At 39.4% G+C, this 12328-nt stretch overlaps 1 protein-coding gene across 2 annotated transcripts in view; it reads right to left on the reverse strand.

Moving 5' to 3' along the window:
- Positions 1-12328, reverse strand: part of zfyve9a (zinc finger, FYVE domain containing 9a) — a 152671-nt gene that overhangs the window by 13006 nt on the left and 127337 nt on the right. For both annotated transcript variants that reach the window (XM_073063003.1, XM_073063004.1), the window contains 4 exons: positions 7881-8031; positions 7633-7713; positions 7096-7258; positions 5534-5639 (listed from right to left, as the gene is read on the reverse strand). In XM_073063003.1, the coding sequence (XP_072919104.1) occupies positions 5534-5639; positions 7096-7258; positions 7633-7713; positions 7881-8031 (501 nt within the window). The remainder of the gene's footprint in view (positions 1-5533; positions 5640-7095; positions 7259-7632; positions 7714-7880; positions 8032-12328) is intronic.

Below are 12328 nucleotides of genomic sequence, written 5' to 3' on the forward strand. Positions count from 1 at the left end.
CAAGTCAAAAACATTACTATTCGTTACAATAAATAAAGTAAACAAAGCAGTAGAAGAGCTGTGAGGTTGTGTTTATGGACCATTTAGAAATCTGATGGGAGAGGGCAAGAAGCTGTTCCTAAACCATTGAGTATTGGTCTTCAGGCTCCTGCACCTCCTTCCTGATGGTAGTAATAAGAAAGCATGTCCCAGATGGTGAACATCCTTGATGATGGATGCTGCTTTCTTGAGGATGTCTTTGATGGTAGGGATGGTTGCATCCATGATCAAGCTGACTGTCTAAAATCCTCTACAGTCTCTTGTGGACCTCCAGCTAGAGTAAGTCACTTCAACCACCACCCTCTGTCTTCTACGGTTAAGACCATAAGAGATAGGAGCAGAATTAGGCCATTCAGCCCATCAACCCATTCTCCTAATATACCTACTTTCTACTGCAGCCCCCCTGCTTCCTCAACAACACCTGCCCCTCCACCTATGTTCACTTCATCTACAAATTTGTCCAGAAAACCAACAATTCAGTCATCCAGATCACTGACTTACAACATAAGCCAGTTCTGATTCCAAGTGGCCAATTCAACACAGATCCCTTGCATCCTAATCTTCTTGGTGAGCCTCCTTTGAGTGACCTTCTTAAAACTGTACTAAAATCAATGTAGACAACATCCACATCAATCACTCTTGTTACCTCGTCAAAAACCTCAATCAAGTTAATAAGAGATAATTTGCACTGCACAAAGCCATGCTGGCTCTCCCTAATTAGGCCATAATTTTCAAATATTCGTAACTCTGATCCCGAAGGATTCTCTCCAGTAACTTCCCTACCAGTGATGTGAGACTCACCAGTCTATAGTTTCCAGGATTATCCCTGGTTCCCTTCTTGAATAATAGAACAATATTAGCTACTCACCAGTCTTCTGGGACCTCGTCAGTGGCTAGGGAGGACATAAAGTTATTGGTCAAGGCCCCAGCAATCTCTTAATTTGGGGTACAGTATATCCCATCAGGCCCTCATGACTTATCACCTCAATGTTTTTTTAAGAGACCCAACACAACCTCCTCCTTTACCTCGAAATTACCTAGCATATCAATACGCTCAGCACTGATGTCCATATCCTTCACGTACTTCCCCTTGGTAAATACTGATGTAAAGTACTCACTAAGGACCTCACCCATATAATCCACACATACAAGCAAATGTTCCCCTTTTTATGCTTGAATGGTCCTACCTCCTTCCTAGTTATCCTCTTGCTCTTGGTGTGCATTGAATGCCTTGGGATTCTCTTTAATCCTGCTTGCCAAGGACTTTTCCTGCCTTTCCAAATTCCCTTCGAGTTCTTCTCTGCTTTCCTTGTAATTCTCAAAGGCTGTGTTTGATCCTAGCTCCCCAAGCTTTAGTTTTCCTTCTTCCTTCTTGCTAAATTCATCACCTCTTTCAACATCCAAGGTTCTCTTACCTTGCCATTTTTATCCTTCCTTCTGACTGGAACACACCTATCTTGTACTCTGTGCAGTTGGTCTTTAAACACCTTTCATGTGTCAGATGTGAACTTACCTAAAAAACAGTTGCTCTCTAGTTCCTGCCTAATGCTCTCATAATCTGTCCTGCTCCAATATAATTCTCTCCCGCAAGGTCATACCTATCCTTACTGTATCTATAGCGATCTTAAAACTTAAGGAGTTGTGATCACAAAGGTCGGCCACCTGGCCAGGCTTATTACCCAACACCAGATCCAGTATAGCCCCTCCTCTTGTTGCACTATCTACGTATTGATTTAATCCTCTTGGATGCACTTAACTAATTCTGTCCCATCTAAACATCTTGCACTCAGAAGGTCACAATTTATATTAGGGAAGTTGAAGTCCCCATGAAAACAATCCTACTGTTTTTATACCTTTCCTTAACCTGCCTGCGTGTCTGTTCCTCAATGCCCCAGGGCAATTTGGGGCAGGGCATTCAGTAGTACAATCCCTTCAGAGTGATTGCACCCTTCCTATTTTTGAGTTCTATCCATATACTCAGTGAATGAGCCCTCCTGATGTCCTTTCCGAATGCCGCCATGATGTTGTCCCCGATTAGTAGTGCAACTACACGCTTTCTTAAGCATTGAAACTCTGGGACATTAAGCACCCATTCCTGTCCCTCTCTCAACCTAGTTCCATGTACTGATCTATGCTCTTCACCTTAAATACACACACTTCAAACTATCCATTCCATTGTTTCTTTTGCTATGCTCCTGTCTATTTTTAACAGGCCCTGACATTCACCTTCCTCTTCATCCCTCCACTTTCTGACCTGGTACTCTGGTTCCCATCCCCCGCAAAACTAGTTTAAACCCTCTGAAAACTAGCTTAGCTCAAACCCTTCTATGTTTCACACTGGAAATCTAGCACTCAGCAGATTATGAGCCTCCTGATTTATCAAAGGCTTCTGGCTTGGGTATGTTTGGAACGATCTTAAAGGCACACACTCATCCACACAAGTCTAAATGAAGTTGGTAATTAATGACTGTGGTATATTCATTAAGATCCGAAAAGGAATTCCTGAATATGGTTCCATTTATCACTTCAAAGCAGTCCTGTGAAGACTCCTTCACCTCCTGTGACCATACCTGAGTGTAGCAAGATCATCAAACTTTCCGAAGTACAGGCATTGGATGGCACAGTAAGCATTTTTAATGGTGATGTAACAGGGATTGGTTGTGGGCTCCTCTTGAACCACAGGTGACATGGTGGTAGCTTGTCAGGATCTCTTCAAGCTGGTCTAGTTGAAATCCCTGCAATGATCAGGAAGGCATCAGGGTGCACGGTCTTGTAACCGTTGACCACTCTGTTAGCCAGCTTGATGATTGCCAGGGGTGGGATGTAGACTGCAAGCAGGAGGATGGCAGAGAACTCCCTTGGCAGATCCAGATGTTCCAGGTTGAGAAAGAGGGCCGAGTCAGAATTGCCATATCTGTGCACCATGCTGAGTTAATCATGAAGCAAATGCCGCTGCCTCTCTTTACATGACGCCACTGTCCAGCTCATGAGGTGGAAGTTGAAGCTTTGGACTGGAGTGTTATGTCTAGAGTGCTGAGTATGAACCATATCTCAGTGAAGCAGAGTACCCATTAGTCCCTGCTGTCTCTCTGGTACTACAATATTTCTCCAAGGTCTTCAATTTATTTTCTACTGACTGTACATTAGCCAAGATGGTCTTGAGAAGGAGGACCTTAGGGCCCTGAGTTTCAGGATTATCTTCAGCCACATTTCCCAAGGCAATGGAGACTTCCCTGCTGCTGCACTTGCTCCCTGGGCGGTCTGCAGTCCCAAAAGGACGATACAGGATATTAATAGTGGGTTTTTTTTTTAAAGGATTTGAAACAATGTTGCTTACTGCAGTGTCTGTGCCTGCAGATCTCAACTGTAGTAATTCTGAAAGGGAATACTTGATGATTTCCTTGGGAGCGGTACATAAAGTCACCATCTCTAACACCATATTAAAGCTCATTTCTTCAGAACTACACACATCTCAAGGTTGAGAATACCTTCTAATTCTCCTAAACATAATTGAGAAATGTAAGCACTCAAGAGAACCAGTATTTGAAATATGCAGATTATCTTCTAAGATCAGACATAAATTTGTATCCTCCAGAGTTTGAAAAAACAAGAGATTTAACAGAAACACACATGATCCTGAAAATCTTGACAAGATGGATAGGGAGGTTACGCTTTGGGGAAGAATCAATCATTTAGAGTCACTAGTTAAACATAAAGATACACTCACTTAAGACAGGTAAGGCAAAATTTCTCCTTGAAATTTGCACAACTTTGGAACTCTACATCAAAGGACAGAGGAAGCAGAGACTTTGAATATTTTGCAGCAGAGATTGATTCTTAATAAGCAAGGAACAAAAGATCACCATGAGTAGATTGGAAGCAGAGATGAGATTATCAGATCAGTCATTAAATGGTTTAAACAGATTTGAGGGGCTGTGTGGATCCCTCCTATCAATTTGCATAATTGTCTAATTACCAATAAAACTCAGTAAATATTTCAAAGATGTACTCCTCCAAGAGGCTTTGAGGGTATCATCAGCAACTTGTTGAAATCCCTGACCTATGACCAATCAAAATAAACAAAGTATATTTGGGACTACAAAACTAGAATGAAAACGTCATCCTCAGCCTCCAAGGATGTGCCTAAGAAAAAGATAAGCCAATAATGGCATATCCTAATAAATAAAACATTATCCATAATAAACAGGTCAAATTCAAATTCAGACACATTACTAGCAAACAGTGTTCTTTAGGACTGCCAACACTGGAAGTGCCACACTTAATGTCAAGTTAATCTCTGAAACAGAAGCAATTACAGGATCTGCCACAGGTATGGTATCAAAGTGCTTGTTTTACTTGACCAACAATCCAGAGGTTTACACTGATGATCCACAATTCAAGTTTAAATCCATCTAAATGCAGGTAGCTAAGATTTAAATTTTGTAAGAAATAGTGATCATGAAATCTACAGATTGTCATAAATACCTCACTGCTTCAGACAGGGAAGAAAATCTCCATACTTACATGTTCTGGGTAAATGAAACTCCACACCATTCACACATTTAATAACATAAATGTTTGTCTTATCAGCAACCACCCACATCCAGAGAATAAACAGAACAATTACTGTGACATCAAAAGCTGTAGAAACACAGTATCTGCGCCGTAAGTCACCAAATCCATCCAAGTGTATGAAGTAAAAATGAAATAGTTACCACTTGCCTGGATGACTCTAGCTCCATCAGTCAAAAAGCTTAATATCAGCCAAGATATAGTAGGCCGTTTTGTTGTTACTCCATTTAGCACTATCAACATACAATGGATAACTTTCAGGACTCCCACATAATCTGTGAGCTCAAGCTTACCAATGAACTCTGATTAATATTTTTTGGCTATGCTCGGTAATTGAGCTGGAGCTGAATCTTTCATTATTTCCCTTTATGAGGTAACATTTAATCATGGGAGTAGGACGGTATTGGGGTGTGGGCAAGGGAAAATTGGGGGCGAGGGAGTTAGAAAGCAAAAAGGACATTATTCATGATTTGTTTTTAGTATTTTTCATATTTTAAATTGTGTTTTACTACTATTTTGAAGTTTTTGACACACAGCAAAGTGGAATATGGGGCTTTGACATCTTGTCAAGGGCTTCCAGAAAACTTTCATGGATAGTTTCTTTCAGATTTTCCCATGTCACCCCATTACGTCATTCAAGGTGGGGAGAGGAATTCCATTGGGATCTTTGTTGAAACTTGTTTTGTTTGCTATGCACAGAAGCAATCTGAACGTGGGAATCAGGTGCGCAAAATGAAATTTTGTAAATTATCTGCTTGGGGATCTGAGCAAAACTATGATAATATAACCTTAATTGGCAGAACAGCAATAGAAAGTAGCAATACATTTTCTGTCTCTAATGAAAAGTGACACCTGTTTTTTGACATCCAAGAAATATGCAAAATGTGACCAGAAACAATATTTCAATGTATTGCTCCATTACCTCTGTCCATCTAATGACTTTGCCATTTGTTTTGAATTCTGAACCATGAAATATCTTCACACTTGGAATTTCATCCATGGATTTGCCATCAATTGGACTGATGAGACTACAAATGTCGAAGCACAAAGTTCAAATTAATCCAGTGATAATTTTGAAAACTGAAACGCTAATGTCTCTATGACAAGCATATATACCAATCTGCATTTTAATGAGCTTGTCACAATAAAAGTAGCAACTTTATTTTTATAAATTACTGGGAGCTCTACTTTCAAACAACTACTAAACAAGAGAGAATTTCAGACTGTGGGTCATTCTAAATTGGTGGGGGGGTGGAGGGATGGATATGGACAGCCATCTTAAACACTATTCCCCAGCAGCAAATGATCTCTGTTTATATTTCTTTCTTGTGGCTCTTGAGAAATAAAAATGTACAGTAATTTTGCACAGGAACCAAGAGAAGTTTGCAACATTTCATCATTATTTCTGATTGCAGCTACTAATTATGCTTCACTAATCCACACAAATCCCTAACCTTCAATGGAAGAACCTTAGATCTATAAAACATGATTACAGTGGATTCCGGTTAATTGGGCCACCGGTTAATCGGGACAGCTGCTATCTGGGACAACTCAAAGAACAAAAACAAATCAAAAAAATAGCCAGGATTCGCTTGTTTATTTGGGACAATATGCCACTTAATTGGAACAGGAGACTGTTGCCAAACTTGTTCTAACTAATGTCAGTCACATGCACATCGTGTAGCCGTTAAGACACTACACTGTGCTTTGAGTGATCAGTTTTTAAAACACAGTTGCATGCGTTTGTATTCAAAAAGCAGTGATTTTTGTCTGATAGTTGGTGAGAAATAAGCAGTAAGACTTGGAAATGCCAGAAATGGTCGGGAGTGAGAATGAAATGATTTTACTACTTCAAGGTAGGAACTACAAAGAATTTGATGGTATTGACAGTCATCTTGAATGTTACCTTTGGTCCCCACCAGACTCTCAGCTCCCATCTGCAGCTCCAAGTAGCTGTTTGCATGTAACAGCGGCCGCACCCTGGTACACTGACAGGTGGGCTAAACCAGGTGAGGGTTGGCGGCAGGTCTCATACCATGGTGGGATAAGGACATGACTGTCCTAGCATGCAAAGTCAGTTCCAGCGGACGAGATCTACAGTGAAATTAAGTGGCCAGGAAGCCAGTTCTGCAATGCTACACGGAGAGTGAAGGGCGTGACAAGGCATAGAAGTAATCATTGTCATACACTGCAACCAGGGAAGACCCCAGTTGTGACTTCTTCTTGTTCCACTGGACCCAGACAACAGAGTAGAACCACCCATTGTTCCGCTCTTAAAAACTCTCCCACACAGGTTTCTTGTCATTGCCAAATATGACAAACACCAGTAGTATTGGCAGTGTTCTAATTTGTTCTGTATTTAAATACATAATTTGTTATGCAGTTAAATGGGAGTTTGTCATTTTTATACTGGTCCCGGTGTGTCCCAATTAACCACAATCCGATTTATTCTATTTTCTTATACCAACAACTTAAATCAAATACCCTTTGTTGATATTTTTGTCATCTTCTGTCCAATGGATGTGAACATGCTCCTGCGTTTCTTCAGCATCTGTTTTGCCACAGGTTATGGTAAAGTCTTTCATTTCTCGAATTGCCTGTCGTAGAGAATCCATTGTTTCAGCTGAGATTTGCACCATCATACCATCTGAAAATAAAAGATACAGCAGAATAACAATGACAACATAGCACACATCTTACGTTTTTAGAGATATGAATTCCATAACGTTTAACCCAATTGCAAAACACAATCAGGTTAAGGGTAATCCAAATGAATGTTGAACAGAACTAAGAAACCAGAGTAGTATTTTACTCTCCCCAAGTCAAAGACTTATTACTTTTAGAATATTATTTGTATCATTGTGCAATATAGAACTCTCATCTTTTGATATAGATCAAAACTTACCTTTTGTCTTGGCATGACACTGTGTTTTGCATTTGTTAAAATATCAATCTCAAAAGTAATGAATCCCAAACCTAAAATTGATCTTTGACTTTATTACAAACTTTCTACTATCATACCTTCAACAATGCTAGATTTGGCCAGGTAGCCAGAAGATGATTTCAGAGCGCCACTGAACACAAAGAAACTGGCTCCAGTTACTGCAAAACAGAATTTATAGAAATTTTGTCAATTTTGTTCACTGTGGATTATTTCAAAGTTCATTTACTGCTACAAGAGTTAATGTCTTTTCTTTTAATGACTTGAACAGTTATAATCTAATTTTTTTTTAATTAGGAAAAGATGACGCAACTTCACAAGCACATACCCTTTCTAGGCTGGTTGTGGATACTTATGGCTTGTGTTTGGTAGTTCCCATCATCATTTTGAACACACACCAAATGTGAATCTGCCTTCTCATTGAAGCAAGCTCCGAATGCCAACACGTGCTCATTCGATTTGTTCATTGCCTTCATCATCTTCATCAAAAAGGCCCCACATTAAGGAAAGACAGATAATTACAAATTTTCTTTTAAGGTATTAAAACTCCATAACCATCTACACAAGTTATCTTGCGCAATAACAGAATATAAATCACACATGACAGATGTAAACCAAGCTAAAGCAAAAATCCAAAACTGCATTCAGTGTCAAGCTTTAGGTTAATTTCAAGATCAGGTGAGTTATGTTTATATGAGTTACATATCCATAACATCGATAACAGATTAGTATCTGCTATGCAAACATTAGAATGACCAGTATAAAGATTCCTGACCATTTAAATGCTTTAGTAAATGCTGGCTATGTTGATCACAATGGAATACATGGTATTTAGTGATGAAAGGATGGGATGAGCAAAAAGTTCAATTTAACTAAAGTTCAATTAGCTTACTTAAAATGATGCAGTTCTGCTTTCCTACCACAATCTGCTGCACTTAGTGTTAAGACACCACTTCCTTCCCATCATGAGCTCATCCCACTTAAAGTCTAGTTGCATGCCAATACTTTGGAAAAATTACAAATATTTACTCAGACACCAATACACAGTTTATGCAGCTATTACAATCCACATCTTTTGATCATTGTATTCATTTTATCCCTATATATTGTAATTAGACTTCAACACCTATTTTTCCATAAATTTAAATGCTACTTATCAACTGCCTTTTATATTTGAATAGATATAGATAGATAGATACTTTATTCATCCCCATGGGGAAATATTAGTCCTTTCCTACTTTTAATCTATAAACTTTAAGAAATCACCCTTTACTATCTACATAGCATTTATAAAATGGATTTAAATCCCAAGCACATCATTCAGTAGTATTTATTGAAGTAGAATCTAATCGTCACTTCACCTTTTTTTGGACACTCAATTCATTTCCAAAACAAAAATTTCCATCTTCATTATAGCTACATGGGGCAGCTCATATCTAAGTGTGGCGAAAACACACTTGAGTTTCAAAACAGAATGCAAGACGGCGATACGAATCTAATATTTAGTATTTTTGTAGGATAATAAAAGTTCAGTGATATCACACTTAACTCCAACATATAAATTTTGTCCAGCTGCCTATTTACATATCAACCTGAAGTGCAATAATCTATAGTACTGATCATTTGAATACAAGTCAGTTATAATCATATTCCAATGTTCTTGTTTTACTAAGCTAAAAATAACTAAGATGCTGACAATATGAAATAAAAGTGTTAGAAATTCCCAGCCAGTCAGCCAGCGTCTAAGGAGAGATAAACACCAGAGATAATGTTTTAAGTTGAAAGTGATCAACTTTAATGATTCCTCAAACCCTTCCATCCCCATCCACTGAATATTTCCAGCATTTGTTTTTAATCTATTATTTTATATTTATGCAAATCCCCAATGCTTTTGTTAATTCTTGAATCGTATCTTGTCTTCTAGCTTGGTTATGGATTTGCTAATTTGCTGGGTCTTTCTTCTCCTTCCCTCACAAAGAATGAATGATAGTATCTGAAACTTTCCAATGAAATCTGGTTTCCTCACAACAAAGCTGCCTCTTGAATTGAATTGACTTTATTACTTATATCTTTCATATACATGAATAAAAATATTTACGTTATGTTTCCATCTAAACATGTTAGGTGCAATTACAGTAATTTATAATAAGTATTATGTACAACAGTATTATAGAAATACAGTTGCATCAGCATGAATTAAGCAGTCTGATGGCCTGGTGGAAGAAGCTGTCCCGGATCCTGTTGGTCCTGGCTTTTATGCTGCGGAACTGTTTCCTGGATGGTAGCAGATAGAACAGTTTGTGCTTGGGGTGACTTGAGTCTCCAATGATCCTTTGGGCCCTTTTTACACACCTGTCTTTCTAAATGTCCTGAATAGTGGGAAATGCACATCTACAGATGCGCTGGGCTGTCCTCACCACTCTCTGCAGAGTCCTGCGATTGAGGGAAGTACAGTTCCCATACCAAGCAGTGATGCAGCCAGTCAGGATACTCTCAACTGTGCCCCTATAGAAAGTTTGTAGGATTTGTAGCCCCATGCCAAACTTCTTAAACTGTCTGAGGTGAAAGAGGTGCTGTTGTGCCTTTTTCACCACACAGTTGGTATGTACAGTTAACGTGAGATCCTTGGTGATTTTTAAAGCTGTTCACCCTCTCAACCTCAGATCCATAGATGTCATTCTGGGTTAGCCTGTCTCCATTGCTCCTATAACCATATAACCATATAACAATCACAGCACGGAAACAGGCCATTCCGGCCCTCCTAGTCCGTGCCGAACTCTTAATCTCACCTAGTCCCACCTACCCGCACTCAGCCCATAACCCTCCACTCCTTTCCTATCCATATACCTATCCAATTTTACCTTAAATGACACAACTGAACTGGCCTCTACTACTTCTACAGGAAGCTCATTCCACACAGCTATCACTCTCTGAGTAAAGAAATACCCCCTCGTGTTTCCCTTAAACTTTTGCCCCCTAACTCTCAAATCATGCCCTCTCGTTTGAATCTCCCCTACTCTCAATGGAAACAGCCTATTCACGTCAACTCTATCTATCCCTCTCAACATTTTAAATACCTCGATCAAATCCCCCCTCAACCTTCTACGCTCCAATGAATAGAGACCTAACTTGTTCAACCTTTCTCTGTAACTTAAGTGCTGAAACCCAGGTAACATCCTAGTAAATCGTCTCTGCACTCTCTCTAATTTATTGATATCTTTCCTATAATTCGGTGACCAGAACTGTACACAATATTCCAAATTTGGCCTTACCAATGCCTTGTACAATTTTAACATTACATCCCAACTTCTGTACTCAATGCTCTGATTTATAAAGGCCAGCGTTCCAAAAGCCTTCTTCACCACCCTATCTACATGAGACTCCACCTTCAGGGAACTATGCACTGTCACTCCTAGATCTCTCTGTTCCACTGCATTCCTCAATGCCCTACCATTTACCCTGTATGTTCTATTTGGATTATTCCTGCCAAAATGTAGAACCTCACACTTCTCAGCATTAAACTCCATCTGCCAACGTTCAGCCCATTCTTCTAACCGGCATAAATCTCCCTGCAAGCTTTGAAAACCCACCTCATTATCCACAACACCTCCTACCTTAGTATCATCAGCATACTTACTAATCCAATTTACCACCCCATCATCCAGATCATTTATGTATATAACAAACAACATTGGGCCCAAAACAGATCCCTGAGGCACCCCGCTAGTCACCGGCCTCCATCCCGATAAACAATTATCCACCACTACTCTCTGGCATCTCCCATCTAGCCACTGTTGAATCCATTTTATTACTCCAGCATTAATACCTAACGACTGAACCTTCTTAACTAACCTTCCATGTGGAACTTTGTCAAAGGCCTTGCTGAAGTCCATATAGACTACATCCACTGCCTTACCCTCGTCAACATTCCTCGTAACTACTTCAAAAAATTCAATAAGGTTTGTCAAACATGACCTTCCACGCACAAATCCATGCTGGCTACTCCTAATCAGATCCTGTCTATCCAGATAATTATAAATACTATCTCTAAGAATACTTTCCATTAATTTACCCACCACTGATGTCAAACTGACAGGTCTATAATTGCCAGGCTTACTTCTAGAACCCTTTTTAAACAATGGAACCACATGAGCAATACGCCAATCCTCCGGCACAATCCCTGTTTCTAATGACATCTGAAAGATCTCCATCAGAGCTCCTGCTATCTCTACACAAACTTCCCTCAAGGTCCTGGGGAATATCCGGTCAGGACCCGGAGATTTATCCACTTTTAAATTTCTTAAAAGCGCCAGTACTTCCACCTCTTTAATTGTCATAGGTTCCATAACTTCCTTACTTGTTTCCCACACCTTACACCATTCAATATCCTTCTCCTTAGTGAATACCGAAGAGAAGAAATCGTTCAAAATCTCTCCCATCTCCCTCGGCTCCACACATAGCTGACCACCCTGATTCTCTAAGGGACCAATTTTATCCCTCACTATCCTCTTGCTTTTAATATAACTGTAGAAGCCTTTCGGATTTACTTCCACCTTATTTGCCAAACCAAACTCGTAACTTCTTTTAGCTTTTCTAATCTCTTTCTTAAGTTTCCTTTTACATTCTTTATATTCCTCGAGCAATTCCTTTACTCCATGCTGCCTATATCTATTGTAGACATCCCTCTTTTTTCGAACCAAGTTTCTAATATCCCTTGAAAACCATGGCGCTTTCAAACCTTTAACCTTTCCTTTCAACCGAACAGGAACATAAAGA

Source organism: Hemitrygon akajei, chromosome 12 (assembly GCF_048418815.1).
Source record: "Hemitrygon akajei chromosome 12, sHemAka1.3, whole genome shotgun sequence".
In the NCBI taxonomy this organism is placed as follows: domain Eukaryota; kingdom Metazoa; phylum Chordata; class Chondrichthyes; order Myliobatiformes; family Dasyatidae; genus Hemitrygon; species Hemitrygon akajei.